We start from the raw sequence: 22,711 nt of genomic DNA on the forward strand, positions 1-22,711 counted from the left end.
GAAATCTTGTGGTCTATTGTTACGATTTGATATATATAGGTTAAACCTATAAATCACCAACATTTTTGTTGACGTTTAAAGCATGTTTATTCTCAGGTGAATACTAAGAGCTTCCGCTGTTGCATACTAAAATAAGGACAATATTTGGAGTCCATGTTTGTATGATATTGTGTAAAAACTGCATTCAAGAAACTGATTTCGATGTAACATATTTGTATTGTAAACCATTATGTAATGGTCGTGTGTAAACAGGATATTTTAGATTATCATTATTTGATAATCTACGTAAAGCTTTTTAAACCTTTATTTATGAAATAAAGGTTATGGTTTATTTTAAAAATGAATGCAGTCTTTGAAAAACATCTCATATAGAGGTCAAAACCTCGCAACGAAATCAATTAATATGGAACGTTTTTAATCAATAAGAACGGGACATTTCAGTAACGACTAACGAAGACTTAACGACTCCATTAGAATGTATATACATGTTATGTTTTGATATGTATTCTTACACCTTTGAAAGACTTCAAGACACATATCAAAGTACTTCTACTTAACAAAAATGCTTACAATTACATCCTCGTTCAGTTTCATCAACAATTCTACTCGTATGCACCCGTATTTGTACTCATACAATACACAGCTTTTAGATGTATGTACTATTGGTATATACACTCCAATGATCAGCTCTTAACAGCCCATGTGAGTCACCTAACACATGTGAGAACCATCATTTGGCAACTAGCATGAAATATCTCATAAAATTACAAAAATATGAGTAATCATTCATGACTTATTTACATGAAAACAAAATTACATATCCTTTATATCTAATCCATATACCAACGACCAAAAACACCTATAAACACTTTCATTCTTCAATTTTCTTCATCTAAGTGATCTCTCTAAAGTTCTATCTTCAAGTTCTAAGTGTTCTTCATAAATTCCATAAGTATAGTTTCATAAAAATCAAGAATACTTCCAAGTTTGCAAGTCTACTTCCAAGCTTTCTAATCATTCCAAGTAATCATCTAAGATCAAGGAACCTTTGTTATTTACAGTTGGTTATCTTTCTAATTCAAGGTAATATTCATATTCAAACTTTGTTTCAATTTCTACAACTATAACAATCTTATTTCGAGTGAAAATCTTACTTGAACTGTTTTCGTGTCATGATTCTGCTTTAAGAACTTTCAAGCCATCCAAGGATCCTTTGAAGCTAGATCCATTTTTTTCATTTCCAGTAGTTTTATCCAGAAAACTTGAGGTAGTAATGATGTTCATAACATCATTCGATTCATACATATAAAGCTATCTTATTCGAAGGTTTAAACTTGTAATCACTAGAACATAGTTTAGTTAATTCTAAACTTGTTCGCAAACAAAAGTTAATCCTCTAACTTGACTTTTAAAATCAACTAAACACATGTTCTATATCTATATGATATGCTAACTTAATGATTTAAAACCTGGAAACATGATGAACACCATAAAATCGGATATACGCCGTCATAGTGAAACAGGAGGCTGTTTTGGTTTGGATAATTAAAAACTATGATAAACTTTGATTTAAAAGTTGTTCTTCTGAGAAAATGAGTTTTCATATGAACATGAAACTATATCCAAAAATCTTGGTTAAACTCAAAGTGAAAGTATGTTTTTCAAAATGGTCATCAAGATGTCGTTCTTTCGATGAAAATGACTACCTCTTTAGTAATTGACATGTAACTTAAATTTTAAACTATAAACCTATACTTTTTTTTATATTTGGATTCTTAAATTAGAGTTCAATATGAAACCATAGAAATTTGATTCACTCAAAACGGATTTAAAATGAAGAAGTTATGGGTAAAATAAGATTGGATATTGTTGATCTTTTTAGCTACGAGAAATGTTTAACAAATCTATACAAATCATATCCTAGCTAACTTATGTTGTATTATACATGTATTCTAATATATTATGTAATCTTGGGATACCATAGACACGTATGCAAATGTTTTGATATATCATATCGACCCATGTATATATATTATTTGGAACAACCATAAACACTCTATATGCAGTACTGTTGGAGTTAGCTATACAGGGTTGAGGTTGATTCTAAAAATATATATACTTTGAGTTGTGATCTAGCCTGAGACGTGTATACACTGGGTCGTAGATTGATTCAAGATAATATATATCGATTTATTTCTGTACATCTAACTGTGGACAACTAGTTGTAGGTTATTAACGAGGACAGCTATAACAACCCTCACTTTTTGACTTCTGAAATTACTGAAATGACCCTAGGGTTTACTGTCTGACTATACATATTAATTATTTAAGGGTTGTTATATACACAATCAATTTAACGTTGACCAAATAATAAACTTTTATTCGACACTCGCTGCTAATTAAAATTTATGCATTTCAATAATATTATTTATAACTATTAATCTATAAGTAATAAATAAAATGTGACATTTATATAAATAATAAAACAATTGGGAAATAAATAAAAATAAATACAAGTCATGAATTAGTAAAAAGAAAATAATACTTATCATGTAGTAAATGTAAAAATAATAATAAACATAATAATAATAATAATAATAATAATAATAATAATAATAATAATAATAATAATAATAATAATAATAATAATAATAATAATAATAATAATAATAATAGTAATAATAATGAGACTAAAGAATCTTAAACAATTACATCCTTATGTTGACTAAAAATAAAGTATAAACTAGTACATCCTTATGTTGACTAATTATAAACTAGTACCACCTTTTGTTGACTAAAAATTATAAAACAAAATAAAATCATTAATTAGAACATCCTTATGTTGACTAACACTCTAATACTTGCACTATATAAACACTCCTAGACTCCTAGTTTCTCATTCACAAATCACACCAAAATCCTCTCTCAAAAACAATCTCTCCCTCTCCTTCTCTTGTGGTATTCGGATCTTCAAGCTTGTTCTTCGTGTTCTTCAAGAATCTTCAAGGAGTTCTTCAAGATTTTTAAGGCTTTGATCTTCCATCTTCATCGTGTTCATCTTTTCTTTGTTAATTATCTTGAATCTTCAAAGGTATAACATAAACCCTAAACTATTTACATAAACTTTAATATTTGTTAATTCATATTCATATTATAAACTTGTTATTCATAAGTATATACATAAACACTCCTAGATTTATATATACATATATACATGTAAAAAAAAAATATTTTTATGTATATATACGAATTATATATACATATACATATTAAAACCTTAAACCCTAATACTACTTATACTAGTACTTAACATGTATACACTATTACTATTACTAGCACCTATAACCTACTACTTATATTGTAGCACAAAAACATTTTGGGATATGTATTAGAGATGTATAGATCTTCGAACTTTCTTGACGAATGGTTTCTACGAGATTCTAGGCAGAGAGTTTGGATTTCCGATTTAAAGGGTCCTATGGCTCAAGCCCCTAGATCTAAATTAGCCATTCGAAGGGAAAGGGGTGATTGGAAGCTTATCTAATACGGAAAGTATCCTAAAATGAAAAACACTCATAAAAGTAGAAACTCTCTAGTCATAGAAACTTAGTAAAATAAGAAACTTTCTAAAAATGGAAACTTTATAAAAATAGTAACTTACTAGGAATAGAAACTTAGTAAAACAAACTATACTTAAACACATACTTAAACTTAAACATGGGCAAAACACTTAACTACTCTTAAATGTCAATAGGTTGACTTTCCTGCTCACTCGTTCAACTCTTTATTCCGAGGAATAACTCTCTCTCTACTTACTAAGGTGACTTTCATAGCCCCACTCTTATTGCTATAGCACTTTTTATACTTACTGGGGTGAGACACATGCTGCTTTTATACTTTAAACAACTTAGACACAAGTACGAACCTAAACTGTACTATGACTAGCTTATGCTACTAAGACCCCACAGTGATATTTTTTAATTGCTTTCAGGATAAGGCATTCTTAATTATTGGGGGTAGGCCTATCGGGAGTAACGTCCCCGATACATTTGACCGTGATGTCTTTGTATTACTTAATAATGATTTAAACATGGTGATAAGGTACTGCCAACTTATCATCGGGGCAACAAAACAAACGTTTAGTCTAAAATATCACGAATCAGTACTACTTTTGGATCTGCGAGATCTACTTTTTGATCCTGCGGGAGATCAACTTTACAACTAAATCTTGTGGTCTAAAAACAACGATAACTACTTTTGTTAAACCTATGAACTTCACTCAACCTTTTTGGTTGACACTTTAGCATGTTTTGTCTCAGGTGCTGTTTGATTCAAGCTTTCTTATCTACTACTTATGTGATGCTACTTGGACTTAGGATCAAGAGATATCGCATTTATTACTTCTGCATATGAACAATTACTTTATCGTTATTTCCATTATTGTAACGACATTTCATTTTCCGCTGCGTACTCAATAAAGTTAAATTTTCTCATTTAGTATTGTTCTCGTATTATAATATGTTGGTTTATTTGTTATTAGTAACGTTTCTTCCAGACCCTATTGGGAGGGCGTTACAGATTGGTATCAGAGCATAACCAGGCTGTTATAGAGAACCAGGATTGCATTTTTATGTGTGCCTTACTTGCTAGCTAGGGTGCCTTAGCAATCTAGGAAACTATAACCTTTCCTGCCTTAGACTTAAAGCATTTAGAATTGCCTTATAATCTTAACAATCATGCTTTACCAAACCTGACTTAAAGATTCTAATCAAAGTCTCTTTCCTAATGTAGGACTACAACTTTCCTTGACCATAGTGCCTTTAATTGTTGCCTTTAACTGTTAAATGCTACACTATACTTTAGAAACTTTACTTATCTTAGAATGCCGAGCTAATCTAAGAACTCTGCTCACTTTCCTGAGTACTATCCAATTACACCACCGCATCTAAATGCGACACAATGATTTCAGAAATTCTTGACATTCATAAGTCATCTATCATGGTTATGTGTATTACATATGTATTACATGAAATATTATCCATGATTTTGAAATTCTTATAATTATTACTACTCACACTCAAACGTATATAACTCTCTGTTATATCACGTACCTATATGCCTTATGCCTTTATGCATCGGTTTGCGAATTAAAAATGTCATTGGGTTATCATAGTATACGAATTGAAAGTCTTTAATCAAAAGATTATTAGATTACATACTTATCACTTTATGATCTCGACACGTCATACTGCCATTATTAAAGTAAAGACACATCATATCTTATTATATCTTATCGTATCTATCCTAATAGATTTTGTCTAACACTTTTCCTAAATTCCCTCCATAAATTACGGAAATCTTTTTGCTATATACACGTATTCGAGGAGACGAATATATCATCCAGTATTCAAAACTAATCTCATATCAAAAACCCTAATTCCAAACACATAATATGGATTCCTCGAACTCTTCGAGCTCCAATGGCAGCGTAACCGGAATGAACCAACCAATCAGCCATCATCAATTTTGGATGAATTGGGAATGGGTTCGTAGTAAACTTAATCAATGGAGACAAGAAGAAGGTGATCCCTTCCACCAACCAAATTCACCTCTTGGTGAAGAACCTGAAGCACTTACTGGCGAACCCGTTCGGAACACTATTTTCACCCTCATTTCCAGGATATCCAGTCACGAATATATAATATCTAAAATTTTAGATCTTATTCATCCACTTGTCCGAACCGCCAATCATCCCGGAATAATAGAAGAAGTCAACGAGCTTCGCGCTCGGGTAGTGGCTCTGGAGAATATGGTGCGAAACCTACGAACACCAGCAGCAGCACCAGCAGCATAACCAGTACCACCAGTACCATCGGCATCACCACCAACATCACCAGCTTCACCAACGAAAACATCCGCATTCCACGCCTCAACATCACACTCAGTACCTCAAACATCAACATCATACGCCCCATAGATACCAAGGAATATTAGTAATAATGAGTTAAAATGTATTGACTCATTCTTCCTGAAGAATTACATATGTATACTTTATATATATGGATTGGAACAATAATAAATCTTTTCATACTAAGCTGTTACGTGTGAATCTTAACTAGTATGTACTACTTGATTAATTCATATCATTAATATGCTATGATGTACATCCTTCGTTAATGACTTAACAATCGTTAATCACTGCTTCAGCACAATAAACTCCATTTCATAATAAACCAAGTGTATTACTCAAATACATGATTGATTGTATACTTTCATTTTCGATGTACTCGAAACTTTCTAGAAAACATCATTCGTGCCTTATGAATTTCACAAGAATTCCACGAGCACCAACATCATATACTGAGGTATATCAATAACAATGAACGATGAAGTATTGATTCATAACTTCATTAGCGAAATATTTCGCGACAATTATGAAATCTCTAAGGTTTTGGAGATTATTTATTCTCGTTTCAACCGCAAATCAAATGAGTTTAATATTATATTAACTCGTTAAATCTATATTATATCTGAAGAATACATATATGAACGTATATCTTCTCTTTTGTACAAACTGTTAATTGTGAAAATATTTTAATGGGTAGGTAATACCCGAGAAATATTTATATCTCACATTAATATGTTACATTGTACATTCTTCAAATTCTGATTCAATAATCAGTAACTATACTACTTACATCCACATATGTATCCGCGCACCAAAGAACAACCATTTTCATTCAAATCAAATTACATATTCTGAATTTGACATATCAGAATTCAAGTAAAGCTATAGCAGATGTTATCTTCCTAAAGATCACTACATTCATGAATTATATTCATTCGTATTCTATGATGAATTATCACATCAAACCACCAAAATTATCATTCATTACTTTTGAAATCAACAACGCCTATTCGTCAACCATTAGATCCATTGACGATTACAATCAGCGTTTAATCATCTAAAAATAAAATTTCTTGAAACCATCTCGGGTTGTCAATCAATGATTCAGATTCGTTAACCTTGAGAATGCTGACGAAGCAGCAAATGCTATAGATGTTCTTAAGGGATAACAGTTTGATAATAAAGAATGGTACGTTGAAAAAGCCCAAAAGAAAATTTGGAACTGAAAAACGGATTGAGCTAATCATGGAGGAGACCAAGGACAAACACAAGGGCCAAACCCTATATTCAAAGAATCCAGGAAATTCTGAATCCGGTGAAATCTTTAGAGAATATCTTGCTCCAAAGTCATGTTAAAAGCTTGCGGAAAATTTTTCTTCATCAACTTTCGAACTTAGAAATTCCAAAATATCATCATAAATATCCTCTATATTTCGGAAGATATCTTCATAACGATTCATGTCCGCAATTAAGTATCTCTTTGCGATATCTTTATAAAGGAAACTGTTTTAGTTTCTATATTCTGTAAAATTCGAGTTTAAATTATAAATGCTTTGAAGAAGTGATTGGGAATTGAAGCATGAGTTAATATAATATAATGACGTCAGGCCAACGTGATTATATTACAGTAAGTCATGCTCAGTTTTTAATGGAAGATGATGATTCATAGATTTTATAATCATCATTTGCCATGTTACACGACTCTTACATTCTATTTAACCTCTAAACATATCAAGAAAATATTTTTCTTGATGATTCGGTCTTTTTCGGATATTCTGGTAATATGACAAATCAAATCGTGCTATTACCTTTCCTTTCTACTTTATATATTATGATCATTCAAAACTTCATACCTATGAATTCTGGACCATTACTCGCTTAACTTGAAGTCGGGAAGAAGAAACAAAAACATAAAGCTCCAACATATAAGGGAAAATATAAAGCCCGATAACGACTCCGAAATTACAAACCGTGTATATCAATGCGTATAGCAATATAAAGACACGGGATAATTAAAAACACTATAACCCCAAGAGCATAGAAGAAGTAAACAGATTCCTCTGGCGGTAAAAGAAAAAGAAGAATGACTGCATAGATGGTCAATATAATAACCAGGATCAGAACTGGATTTAGCATTTTCTTAATCTTTTGGAAGTTTGAATTGAGAAAGAAAGTATAGAAGTGGTGAAGATAATGAAACGGAAGAAGCTAATTTATAGCAAAATTCCAAACACATCAATCGAGGCAAATCACCGCATTTAATCAAACAAATCTCAAAATTTCGTAAATACCGGAGAATCAAATCTTATAGATTACGAAGATTTCCTTTAATTTCTTGAATTCCGGAAATCAATCGTGACTACGTCAAAAGTTAAGGCGAACATTTAATTTTCTCATTTCACTCTTTTATGATAGCTTCGTTTATACTCTTCCTATAAACGAATCGTTTTATCCATATTATTCAATAGTGATAAAACTTTATTTTTCAACTTATATTCATCATTAAAATATTCTTGTTGTAAACAATGAAGATCTCTATCAAATTTCATGACTGTGATTTTCACGAACTCCTCTCTGTTTGTCTGCCCTAATATTGTGGCATAAATTGCTCAAGGTTTTAAATGAGCTCAATACCATTCATAACACATTTCATGTATCCAATTTACTGAAATGACTTGTATAACATCATCATTTTGAATGATCTTCGCATTAATGATAAAATGCACTTCGTTGAAGAACCTATAGAAATCATGGAAGGAGAGGTGAAACAAACGCGTAAAAGCAACATACCTATCATTAAAGTCTGTTGGAATTCGCGTAGAGGCCCCGAATATACCTGGGAACGCAAAGACCATATGAAACGGAAATATCCCCATCTCTTCTCAACTGCTGATGCATCCGAGAAGTCTACCTAAAACTTCGGGACAAAGTTTTTATTAACGGGGAGGTACTATAACAACCCTCACTTTTTGACTTCTGAAATTACTGAAATGACCCTAGGGTTTACTGTCTGACTATACATATTAATTATTTAAGGGTTGTTATATACACAATCAATTTAACGTTGACCAAATAATAAACTTTTATTCGACACTCACTGCTAATTAAAATTTATGCATTTCAATAATATTATTTATAACTATTAATCTATAAGTAATAAATAAAAAGTGACATTTATATAAATAATAAAACAATTGGGAAATAAATAAAAATAAATACAAGTCATGAATTAGTAAAAAGAAAATAATACTTATCATGTAGTAAATGTAAAAATAATAATAAACATAATAATAATAATAATAATAATAATAATAATAATAATAATAATAATAATAATAATAATAATAATAATAATAATAATAGTAATAATAATGAGACTAAAGAATCTTAAACAATTACATCCTTATGTTGACTAAAAATAAAGTATAAACTAGTACATCCTTATGTTGACTAATTATAAACTAGTACCACCTTTTGTTGACTAAAAATTATAAAATAAAATAAAATCATTAATTAGAACATCCTTATGTTGACTAACACTCTAATACTTGCACTATATAAACACTCCTAGACTCCTAGTTTCTCATTCACAAATCACACCAAAATCCTCTCTCAAAAACAATCTCTCCCTCTCCCTCTCTTGTGGTATTCGGATCTTCAAGCTTGTTCTTCGTGTTCTTCAAGAATCTTCAAGGAGTTCTTCAAGATTTTTAAGGCTTTGATCTTCCATCTTCATCGTGTTCATCTTTTCTTTGTTAATTATCTTGAATCTTCAAAGGTATAACATAAACCCTAAACTATTTACATAAACTTTAATATTTGTTAATTCATATTCATATTATAAACTTGTTATTCATAAGTATATACATAAACACTCCTAGATTTATATATACATATATACATGTAAAAAAAAATATTTTTATGTATATATACGAATTATATATACATATACATATTAAAACCTTAAACCCTAATACTACTTATACTAGTACTTAACATGTATACACTATTACTATTACTAGCACCTATAACCTACTACTTATATTGTAGCACAAAAACATTTTGGGATATGTATTAGAGATGTATAGATCTTCGAACTTTCTTGACGAATGGTTTCTACGAGATTCTAGGCAGAGAGTTTGGATTTCCGATTTAAAGGGTCCTATGGCTCAAGCCCCTAGATCTAAATTAGCCATTCGAAGGGAAAGGGGTGATTGGAAGCTTATCTAATACGGAAAGTATCCTAAAATGAAAAACACTCATAAAAGTAGAAACTCTCTAGTCATAGAAACTTAGTAAAATAAGAAACTTTCTAAAAATGGAAACTTTATAAAAATAGTAACTTACTAGGAATAGAAACTTAGTAAAACAAACTATACTTAAACACATACTTAAACTTAAACATGGGCAAAACACTTAACTACTCTTAAATGTCAATAGGTTGACTTTCCTGCTCACTCGTTCAACTCTTTATTCCGAGGAATAACTCTCTCTCTACTTACTAAGGTGACTTTCATAGCCCCACTCTTATTGCTATAGCACTTTTTATACTTACTGGGGTGAGACACATGCTGCTTTTATACTTTAAACAACTTAGACACAAGTACGAACCTAAACTGTACTATGACTAGCTTATGCTACTAAGACCCCACAGTGATATTTTTTAATTGCTTTCAGGATAAGGCATTCTTAATTATTGGGGGTAGGCCTATCGGGAGTAACGTCCCCGATACATTTGACCGTGATGTCTTTGTATTATTTAATAATGATTTAAACATGGTGATAAGGTACTGCCAACTTATCATCGGGGCAACAAAACAAACGTTTAGTCTAAAATATCACGAATCAGTACTACTTTTGGATCTGCGAGATCTACTTTTTGATCCTGCGGGAGATCAACTTTACAACTAAATCTTGTGGTCTAAAAACAACGATAACTACTTTTGTTAAACCTATGAACTTCACTCAACCTTTTTGGTTGACACTTTAGCATGTTTTGTCTCAGGTGCTGTTTGATTCAAGCTTTCTTATCTACTACTTATGTGATGCTACTTGGACTTAGGATCAAGAGATATCGCATTTATTACTTCTGCATATGAACAATTACTTTATCGTTATTTCCATTATTGTAACGACATTTCATTTTCCGCTGCGTACTCAATAAAGTTAAATTTTCTCATTTAGTATTGTTCTCGTATTATAATATGTTGGTTTATTTGTTATTAGTAACGTTTCTTCCAGACCCTATTGGGAGGGCGTTACAACAGCTGACTTAATACACTCAAATCTTTAAAACATAATAAAAATGGTAGTAATTATATTTTGATCATACTTTGATATATATGTACATATTTGTATAGGTTCGTGAATCGATCCGTGGCCAAGTCTTATTTTCGAGGAAGGAAATATCTGTGAAAGTGAGTTATAGTCCCACTTTTAAAATCTAATATTTTTGGGATGAGAATACATGCATGTTTTATAAATGATTTACAAAATAGACACAAGTACGTGAAACTACATTCTATGGTTGAATTATCGAAATCGAATATGCCCCTTTTTATTAAGTCTGGTAATCTAAGAATTAGGGAACAGACACCCTAATTGACGCGAATCCTAAAGATAGATCTATTGGGCCTAACAAACCTCATCCAAAGTACCGGATGCTTTAGTACTTCAAAATTTATACCATATCCGAAGGGTGTCCCGGAATGATGGGGATATTCTTATATATGCATCTTGTTAATGTCGGTTACCAGGTGTTCACCATATGAATGATTTTTATCTCTATGTATGGGATGTGTATTGAAATATGAAATTTTGTGGTCTATTGTTACGATTTGATATATATAGGTTAAACCTATAACTCACCAACATTTTTGTTGACGTTTAAAGCATGTTTATTCTCAGGTGAATACTAAGAGTTTTCGCTGTTGCATACTAAAATAAGGACAAGATTTGGAGTCCATGTTTGTATGATATTGTGTAAAAACTGCATTCAAGAAACATATGTCGATGTAATATATTTCTATTGTAAACCATTATGTAATGGTCGTGTGTAAACAATATATTTTAGATTATCATTATTTGATAATCTACGTAATGTTTTTAAAACCTTTATTGATAAAATAAAGGTTATGGTTGTTTTAAAAATGAATGCAGTCTTTGAAAAACGTCTCATATAGAGGTCAAAACCTCGCAACGAAATCAATTAATATGGAACGTTTATAATCAATATGAACGGGACATTTCAGTCCAAACACCTGAACAATAACATTACTTGACCAAATTACTTAGGTATCAATATGCATATATAATATAGCTTACAAGCCTAGTCTTACAAATGTTACACCTGATGCACTTTCTAGAGTTCCTAGTAATGCAACTTCTTTCATGGCTATTTCAAGTGTTCAATTTGGTTAGGTGGATGATTTGAGGAGATTCATTGCAGAAGTTCCAGCCTCACAACAATTGATAAAAGGAAATTCACACTAATTAAGAGAAGCAAGTTAACTGGAAGGTCAAAGAAGGGTTAATCTACTACAAGCTCAAACTATTCATTCCAGTTGCAGAGGACTTAAGACAAGCTTTATTAGAAGAATATCATGCCACTTCAGTTGATGGAACAAGTCAAATCTTTGAATATTGCTACCAAATATTCTATAGCTGCTTCCATCAAATCACTTCACTAATTGGTGGGTCTGATGGGGTGTTTCCGGAGATCGTTGTCAATTTACCCTACCCGTTGTTAAGATATGTTTTGTCCTTTGAGGTTTCTACCTCTTGAGATCTCGGACGAAGTTGGATGTATCTGCACCAAGTTCACATTTCTCAGGTTTTAGTGGTGTAGGTTTCGGCTGTTTCAATGTTTTCAATTTCGGGTGTTTGTACCTTCTTTTTATGTAGGCCATTCAACGGGCTCGAAGATTGAATATATATAGGGTTTCTTCCGGGTTGTAAGGTGCTTACCACGCTATTCAGATTGCTACTCTCTCTTGCCATCAATGAAAGTTGGCAATTTACTCTTTGGCGATTTACTCAACTAGATCTATAAATATTTTAATTTATTTTTTATTTGTAATTTCTAATTAATCACTGACACTTAATTTGATTAATAAATCATGGGAGGAGAAAAATAAGTACATTTCACATATTAAAAAATTGATACGATTAAGAGGATTACGTAGGTTAGGATTGGTAAATTGATTAGGGAAAAAAATGTGCCGCTGGTCACTCAGTCAAATATTTCACATTAGCCACTAAAGCTTATTTTGAACGTGGTTGGTCACTAAACTATGCACATAGTTTCGTGGTTGGTCACTCGATCTGACAGACGTTAAACTATTCCGTTAAAGTTGATCAGGTGCCGTACACATGAGGGTAGTTATGTCATTTAATCCAATCCATCCCTTCATTCCATCATCTTCATTAACATCTTCATCTTCAAAAACATCCACTTCAAGAACACCTTTATCACTAATAATTTCAAAAACACCTTCACCACTACAAAATCAAACACCTAAATTATCTAATATCAAATCACATACACATATCTTTAAATTTCTCGTTCTCCGTGTAATATCAAATCACATACACATATATTAAACAAGAGAGTTTGCTGCTACCTTTCAGCATTTCCATTTCATCTTCACTTCATTTTCGTCACCATCAAAATCAATTAGTAGAAACAAATATCCATACATATAGATCCAAACAAAATACATATTCACAGCTTCAATAGACAAAATCCATACATCAAAATCAAGCAGCACCAGAACAATATTTACACCTTCAATTTAATTATTACCTTACCATTGTTGTATACTAAACCACATGAGGGGTTTGGTCGTTTTGGCCAAACCCACCCCAAAATTAGGGTCAAAACGACAATAGTGAACAAGGGAGGAGAAAAAACCAAACAACCCCCAAACTTTGTTCAATTTTCAAATTCAGTCCCCATAATAGGGGTGGAAAATGAAACTTATTATTTTAATTAAAAATCCTAACTAAACTTCACTCATATTTTCAACGTGACATATCTTTCCGTCCGCCTCGCGTTAAATTTTTTCGAACACACCGTTCAACTCAAAAAATTCTTACGAACACAACGTGACTAACTATACGCAAAACGGACACTTCTAAAAAAAACGCTAAATACCTCGGATATATTTAATACATACACACACCTAGGTACTAACTATTTTGTAAATACATATCGCTCCGTTAACTATGAATGCGCAACCCAAAAGACCCGCAGCATCGCGCGGGCCCATTTTGCTAGTTATTCACAAAATACACATATATTAAGAAACGCGTTCGTCAATCCACGTGTTTCCAGCGAGATATGAGGCATTTGAAGATCCGTGCGATTTGGCCGTGGTTCTAAATAGCGAGTCCCTCTTTAAACACAAAATGACTTGATTATGAGAACTGGGTTTGTTGAACAATTGATTAGGCGTTTTTTGCTTTTAGATCCGAGTTTGGTGAAGAACCAAATTAACATATATATGTATTTGTAAATGTTGGATGTATGCTTTCATGCCCCAATTTTTAATCCTGATATGAACATATGATGATGAAGGTGGGTTTTAAATTGTTGTCATGGAGTCATTCAGAGACGATGAAGAAGGTAGGTTTTGGTCACGAAGGTAGTTTTTGGAGTGAAATAAATATATAAATAAATATATATACAACCTTGCAGAGATAAAATTTGTAAAGAATAATGAGAAGCGGATTAGTCAAAAAGAAAAAGAATATTGAAATGATCATAATACCCTCACGTGCATGGCACGTGATCAACTTATAGTTTAACGTTTGTTAGACCAAGAGATCAACCACGAAACCATGTACATAGTTGGGTGACCAACCGCGTCCAAAATAAACGTTAGTGATTAATGTGAAATATTTGACAAATATGAGTGACCAACGACATAATTTTCTTAGGATTAGTAGGTTTTGTGTTTGTTCCTTTTGTTAATGATTGCAAACTCTAATAACTAAATACGGAAATCAACTAATCAAGCACGTCTTTAACTGCATATCCATCAGTATCTAATCTAATGTACTCTTAAATACAAATTAACAAACAAACAAAAAGGACACATTCAGGGTCAAATGGTATCAAAAGGCAGTTGTACACCTCAATCAAAATAAAATATAACTACCGGTAGTACTTGATCACTTGATCGATGTTTTCTTTTTAGACGATTTGTATCGGTACGTGGCCACGGCGTTTATGGTGTACGTGGCACAAGCAACGGGACCTAATATGGGGTAGTGGTGCGTGGCTGGAAGAAAAAAGGGACCTGGCCGTGGCCTGCCAACAGATCCAGCAACGGAGTGGTTGCAATTTTTGTAATTTTTTTTTATTAATTTAAAATATTATTTTATACCCTTTTTAATACTTAACCCAATTACGGAGTATATTTTAACACATTATCACAATACTCCCAAACCACACCAAAAACCCACACAACCACTACTCCACGAAAACAAACTACACGTCCTAGTCATCAAAAAGGTACAAAAAGCAACTCACGCCTCAAACTCACGCCCCCAACCACTACAAATAGTCTTAGGTACTAAAATATGCACACCCTTATAAGCAAGGGATACACAAAAACAACACATCCATATCTATCATCAACAAATGTTATATAATTGTGTGTCTGTATTTAACAAGTAAAAATCAAAATTAACCACACATGTACAATGTTCTAAGCAATCAATAGATAAATGAACACAAATAATTAATCACAAAACACAAACCGAACTCAAAATCACAAAATGTATAACGCTTTGATAAAACATCAGGAGCCAGAACGGGCCAACTTCTTAACCACACCAGCCATGTACTTGCCTTGATGTTCAGCAAGTGCCAATTCCGTTTCAGTGGGTTCGCGGGTCCCATCACCAGCAAAAACTCCAGCACCATAAGGGCTACCGCCTCGGATCGAGTCCATTTTGAACATGCCTGCGCCAAACGTATACCCAACCGGAACAAAAAGCATCCCGTGGTGTGCTAGTTGCGTGATTGCTGTCCACCTGCATATATTAATAAAAAAAAATAGTGCTATTGAGAAATCAAATCTTTGTCTCTTAGACACTATGTTACATACTACGGTGTTAAAAGAACTCGGAATTACTTGGTGAGTACTCGTCGAGACTCGGTCAAACTCGGCCAAAACTTGGCCAAAACTCGGATAATCGATCAAAATCAATCAAAACTAGGTCAAAATTAGTCAAAGTTCGTCAAACATCCGAGTACTCCCCGAGTACACCCTAAAAAGTCCAGAAAAATCCTGACCGAGTACTCCGTAGTGAATTTTACAACCTTGGTTATATAAGTTGCTTGTTTGACTGTTATGTCACATCTTTTAAACTCACTGGTTCATCCGTTATATTGGATTGGCATTTGCAAGTGGTTATACATTAGATTAAGGACAAATATCTAAAGTAACTATAAGTAGAAACAATATATTAGACGGGAACGTACAATACTAAAGGATAAATCGTTACTATTTCCAGTGTTGTAAAACTCGGCCGAGTTCTCGGTTTAGATCACCCAATGTATATAGTTTAGTTCTTAATGGCGATATCGGCATCACCTAGAGGAGACTTAACCACCTTCGTAATCACATGTCACTCACACACGTTAGGCAGAAACCCAATTCGCGACGAAGCGCGCAACAAATATAAAATTATTAAGATTTATTGTATCTATAATATAATTAGCAACTTTATTGTTGTAATTAAGGGATTATATATGATCTTCGGAAAGAAGACATCATGTTTGGAACTAGTCATCACATTAGCCCTAATTCTTGTAGTGTATACAGATTAGGCCCTTAATGTATTCTGTATATTTGCTATTCGAACTATTTGTGATTACAATTGTATTAAATTTAAAACATAACCTAAAAAGAGGGAGATTGATGACATTTCAGTTGCAATTTATTTTTTATTTATAAAAATACAAAATTAAAATTAAACAAAAAGTAGGAAAACTTACGCAGTGGTCTCTTGTCCACCTCCCTGAGTCCCCGTACTAACAAAAAAACCGGCCGGTTTACCAGCGAGTTTCTGATCTCTCCACAACGGTCCGGTCCAATCAAAAAAAGCCTTCATTTGGGCCGCCATTGACCCATACCTAGTCGGAAACCCAAACAAAAACCCATCTGCTGTTTCCAACTCACTCAGTGACGTAATCTCACCAATCTCATCATCTTTTGACGGCGCACGCATTTGGGCCAAAACATCATCCGATAACGTCTCCGGTACACGGAACAACGCCGCTTCAACTCCGTTAACGCCGTCAACTCCTTTTTTCATCCTACGTGCTAACGTTTCAACGTGACCGTACATGGAGTAAAATACAATTAGTATTTTTAAATTGGATACAATTGGGGGTTGGGTATTTGTTTGAAGTTGATTTTGATTTTGAAGTTGTGTTGTGGGGGAACTGATCGTCACCGGAGCGTTGGTGGGGTCGACGGCCGGCGGGTTGGTTTTGCTTGGGACGCAGCCACCGCCTTTGCCCATTGAAAAGATGAAATCAAAGAGTTGACTAAAATGAGGGATGGTTGACTGGTTTGGGGGTTTATGGGATTGGATCTGGCATTAATTTTGCAGTTGAAGCATGCTTTAGTTTAGATAATTATTATGTCTCTCAATTGTTGTTGAGGCGTGTTTTGGGATCTGGAATGTGTTGGTGCGAAATTTGAATATAAAAATTAAATTAAATATTTTTGGTTTCATAAATAAATTACTGTAATACTTGGGTTAGAAAATTAGTTGTGTACCTATAAAAATGAAATGTTACATGTGTAAATTATCTGAACAGATCTCTTATCTCTTATAGAAATTTAAATTTTGGGATTTAAAACTGATCATGCATATTTTTATCATAGGGTTAATATGTCTGTTCAATGCGTAAAGTGAGGTTTAAGAATCTTAGAACAAGGCTCTCCGGTCCTGCTACCGTGAATAACCCTGGCCGACATGATGATGTCGGCGGGGTGGCCAAGTGATTAAGTTCACCTTCGATAACGATCGTCGATCAGAAGGCCTCAAGTAAGGTCGTAGGTGCTAGTTAACGAGAAACTAACATGTTAACCTTGAGAAGATGCTAGATGATGCTAGTTACGTAAGACGTGTAGCAGATGATGGTTACGTAACGTGATTGTGTCCTTAGAATGATAATAAGGGTTTGTATATATAGGCAAACCCTAATTCTAGAATCATCTAAGATAATGATAATCTCGTCAATAACTAATTCCCCCGAATCACGGATATAATTATGAAAAAGATATTGACTTGATGACCAAGTAACTTCCGTACCAGGAACAAAGGCATTCGATACATAACCGCATGCCGCATACCGCATACAAGGTATACGCATTCGCATGCTATCAAGGGCCCGCATACGGATGGAATGCGTATGCGGGTTGCGGTATCATTATGTCCCCCCAGTTTGATGTTATATGACGCAAGACATATGATATCAAACTATTAAGCGAAAAAGAAAAAACAAGAAAACGGCTAGCATTTAATTTTCCGCGTGTGTTTCGATGTCATTAAATTCCTGTCACTGTCGCAGAAACCCATTCGGCTGACAAGACGTAAAGTGGCAGTTTGGCAGGCGCGTGTGAGCCACGCGCTCAACACAGGACACATCGAACTGACGCCCACGCGCGTGCAAAAAATATCAATCGTTGATTGCGTTACACGTGTACAGCCACGATGAAACTCGTTTCACCCCATGACCCCCAAGTTGCACTATAAATAGACCTGTTTCTCCCACATTTCCATTTTTCTGCATCAAGCTTCCTCAATACGCTGCCTATTTGAATTCCGATCAAATTCCAACATTCCGGCCAACATCTAAAGGTTAGTCGTTCTCCGATTACTCATAGAAAATGACTAAGGCTAACGAGACATATGTAGATAGTGTAGTGTCTATTATAGAGCAGAAGCATATTGATTCCTTAGTTAAACAATACCCACCGCTAGCACAGTATAATCCGGTGCCTCCCCAGTCTAATCAACGTGCCCACAAACAGCCGGAGAACAAGGTAGCTATATATGAGCATGCGTTTAAGCATGGCAATTTTAGGGTGCCTCCTTCCGACCTCTTTTTAGGCGTTTTAGATCATTTTGGCATAGCGTTAGGGCAATTACACCCTTACGCAATAGGGAAGATTGTACTGTTTGAGATGTGGTGCGTTGCACTCAACAAGGTCCCCTTAGTTAAGGTGTTCTGCCATTTATACCGCTTAGCCAACCACCACAAATCCTGGTTCACATTCTTCGCCCGTCAAAACTTCACCAAAACCCCAAAATCGAATGCGGGTCACTGGAAAGAAACTTTCTTTTTCATTGACCAATCTGTTGTTAGAGCCAACTTTCCGCAAATGCTTATCTGGTGCGAAAGCATGGCTAAGGACGTGAACAAAACCCCCGTCCTTGATGACGAGGAAACGAAGCTGTTAGTGGAGTGCGCTAACGCACAGCTTGTGCACCGGTCATATGGGAATGTTATGCTGCGGTTGGGAAGGATATCCGCGCACTGGTCATGGGAGAACATGCGTCCAGCCATAATCGCGCCGAATGGCAAGGGTAGGAATAGTATAAATGCATATGAATATTTAACCACTAGCGTATACATACATGTTCTAATATTGCGCACATGCTTGCAGAGATGAAGATGAAGAAAGTGCTTACCGCAGGGGAGATTGCGGCCATCTCCTTCCGCAAGCAGAATGTTAATGAGCCGCTTGAGCAGGAGAAGACTGGCGAGAACGAGGTGCAAGCACCTGTCACCTCCGGCAACAAGCGCAAGGCTGCCGAAGCCACTCAAACCAAGCAGAAGAAGAAGCTAACTCCTAAACAAAAGGAGGACATGCGGAATGACAACTTTGTCCCCGTCGATCCAGCATCCGCAGACCTTCCTCCTCCTATCACCGGTAAGCATCTATTTTCTTTCGTAAACACCGTACGATTAACTTCATGTGCTAACAAGTTACTGATATGCAGAGCATATTGAGGAGACGCAGCAGGCGCCGCCGCAGACAAATTCGGAACTGGAGGCTACCGCCACGTCCAGGGACAGGGCGATACACCTTGACTCTGACTCTACGCCAGTCCCGCCGTCCGGTAGCTTCCGATTGGCAAACCTGGCACAGCTCACCCAGTCCTCCGCCGAGAATGCCGCAGAGCAGTCTGCGTTTCTGCAACAAATCTTTCCGGCTGAGTTCCGCAATCAGCTAGCCGCACTGCCCTTTCACCAAGCGCTCAATGCCTTTGTCCAGAACGGCCATGTGTTCTTTGGTATGTTTGCGGATCAGGCCCGCCGGTCCACCAATTTGTATCAGGTGGCCATTCGGAAAGAAACAGAGTTGGGATTGCTGCAAGCGGGCGTTGACCAGGTCAAAAAAGACAGGGATTCCGCAGAAGAAGCGTGCAAGGCGGTGGAGGTGACTGCGGCGGAGACAAAGGCCGCGCTGATTGAGGAAAGAAAAAAGAACCGCGAGCTGGTGGGACCGGTTGACCAGGCTAAGGGGGAGACGGAGCGTCTGCGGATGGAACTGGAAAGGGTGCGCAGGGAGATGGACAATGCGGTGACTGGCCGAGAGCTAGCGGAGGCAGACTTGTCAAAGCTTCGCACCTCCCTTCCCGTCATCGCGCAGAAGGTAATGGACTCGGGACCCGTCACCAAAAAGTTCAACGCCTACGTCGATGCGGTGAAAGAGCATGAAAATAACAAGGTCATGCTTGAGGTGATCAAAGGCTGCGACCTCACGCTACCGTACCCTGAGGTTGTGTGAAAACATTTGAAAGAGGGTACAGCTGAGGCGCTCCTAGAAGCGGAGCAGGCCATCCAGTCCATCCCGATCCCCCTAATAGACGCGTTCGCTGCGGATACCAATATGCCCATTGATGGGTTTCTCAAGGAGGATTTTTAGATTTTGTTTGTAATCGTTTGCACCGTAAGTCCTATGCTTAGGCAGGCAATTGTAAATACATTATTTTCGCCCTAAGTCCCGTGTTGGGCAGGCATGTGTGTCATAACCCGACCTTAACCATAAGGACGAATACAATAACATATGATTTCATCGCGAGGTATTGACCTCTATATGCGACATTCTTCAAAAACTGCATTCGTTTTTACAATACAAACCATAGCTTTAATTACAAATACAAGGTTTAAACAACTTAATAATGATTATCGTTTAGCGATAATCTTAGACTTACAAACTTTACATGTGATAATAACAATACGACCTCCAACATATTTTACATTACAAATCCTCCGATATGCAGTTTTATTTTTGACACAAATATGCATACTCAAGATCTTGCTTAAATTCAACATGTTGCAGCGGAAGCTTTTAGTTATCACCTGAGAATAAACATGCTTAAAACGTCAACATAAAGTTGGTGAGATATAGGTTTAATGCCGGCAGCGTTATAAATATAGACCACAAGATTTCATATATAAACGTTTTAATAAAAATATTCTAAGTTGTTGAGCACTTGATAACCATACTTAACATTTAATCAACGTCGCATATTCCCTTTATTATAAAATCTTACTACACCGTACCAAGTGTAGTCACCGAAACGAAGTACTGTGCAACCGTTGAATACTGGTCATCCAGTCCGGTTGGGGTTGTCAGGCCCGATAGATCTATCAACAGGATTCGCGTTTACAATACCTCATGTAAATAATAGTTACCAAGCTACAGGGAAGTATGCCAGTGGTACAACTCAACGTAGAATATATATTTTTAATCACTTGTGTCCATAACGTAAATCATAAAATGCATGTATTCTCATCCCGAAATATGTAGCGACCCGACCAAATCATGTTTGATGGCGCCGTCTACTTAGGTCCCGTTACGTGGTCATAAGTCTTTAAGACAAAGTTTGACCAAAATATGTCGCCTTCATTTCAAAATAAAGATTGTTCCCAAAGTTTACAAGAATTGTTCAACCAATAGTTAAGTTACAACGTTATAATACGAATGAAAACTAGGCGACACGGTTTAAAGTAAAGTCAAAAGACGCTCCATGAAATGCACATATACTCGACATCCAATGCAAGTATCAAATAATGAGCGGAAGCATGTATCATGTATCGTTCAAGGACCTGAGAAAAACATAGAAATCTGTCAACGAAAACGTTGGTGAAATCATAGGTTTAAGTAAGTAAGTACAAGTGAACCACAAGATTTGCATCAATGAATTAATAGTAATACATTCCAAAAGTTTGTTTCACGAGCACCCAATTATCAATGCTTAACATTTCCTTCCATTGAACCCCATCACTTAGTGCTAGAACATACACTGTTTCTCGAAAATATATTTCATTCGTAAACGGTAGCGAACCGTTTGAATGAGGGTTTGTCAAACCCATATGGATCCATACAACATAAGTTCTCGCTTACACCCGGCAAGTGTAACTAATGATAATCGAATTGAGGATTTTTGTTCTAAACTCGTATGTAGAATGTTTGTTTTCCTGTACTTGTGTTCATTAGTAAAGAAATGTTTATGTTTTCTCATCCCAAATGTAAGTTCAAAAAGAGTAAAAGTGGGACTATGATCTCACCTTGAGTGCACGAGTAGTAAAGTACTTCGACAAGTAAATGTGTGCAAAGAACAATGCTAGTCTTGACCTAAACAATAGGTTTGTATCAATAACGGTAAACACAATAGGTCAAAGATGTTCAATTAGTCCTATGGCTCGTTAAGACTCGATCATAATAGCATGTGAATCAAATTGTCATGTTTCATGCAAGGTAC

At 35.1% G+C, this 22,711-nt stretch overlaps 1 protein-coding gene across 1 annotated transcript; it reads right to left on the reverse strand.

Annotated features, from left to right (window-relative positions):
- Positions 1-15,579: 15,579 nt before the first annotated feature.
- LOC139847725 (probable NAD(P)H dehydrogenase (quinone) FQR1-like 2) lies at positions 15,580-17,578 on the reverse strand. The gene is made up of 2 exons (XM_071837447.1): positions 16,917-17,578; positions 15,580-15,949 (listed from the first exon to the last, which is right to left on the reverse strand). The coding sequence occupies exons 1-2, from the start codon at positions 17,444-17,446 to the stop codon at positions 15,715-15,717; spliced, it is 765 nt and encodes a 254-aa protein (XP_071693548.1). The 5' UTR covers positions 17,447-17,578; the 3' UTR covers positions 15,580-15,714.
- Positions 17,579-22,711: the final 5,133 nt, after the last annotated feature.

This window comes from Rutidosis leptorrhynchoides, chromosome 5 (genome assembly GCF_046630445.1).
Source record: "Rutidosis leptorrhynchoides isolate AG116_Rl617_1_P2 chromosome 5, CSIRO_AGI_Rlap_v1, whole genome shotgun sequence".
Taxonomy (NCBI): domain Eukaryota; kingdom Viridiplantae; phylum Streptophyta; class Magnoliopsida; order Asterales; family Asteraceae; genus Rutidosis; species Rutidosis leptorrhynchoides.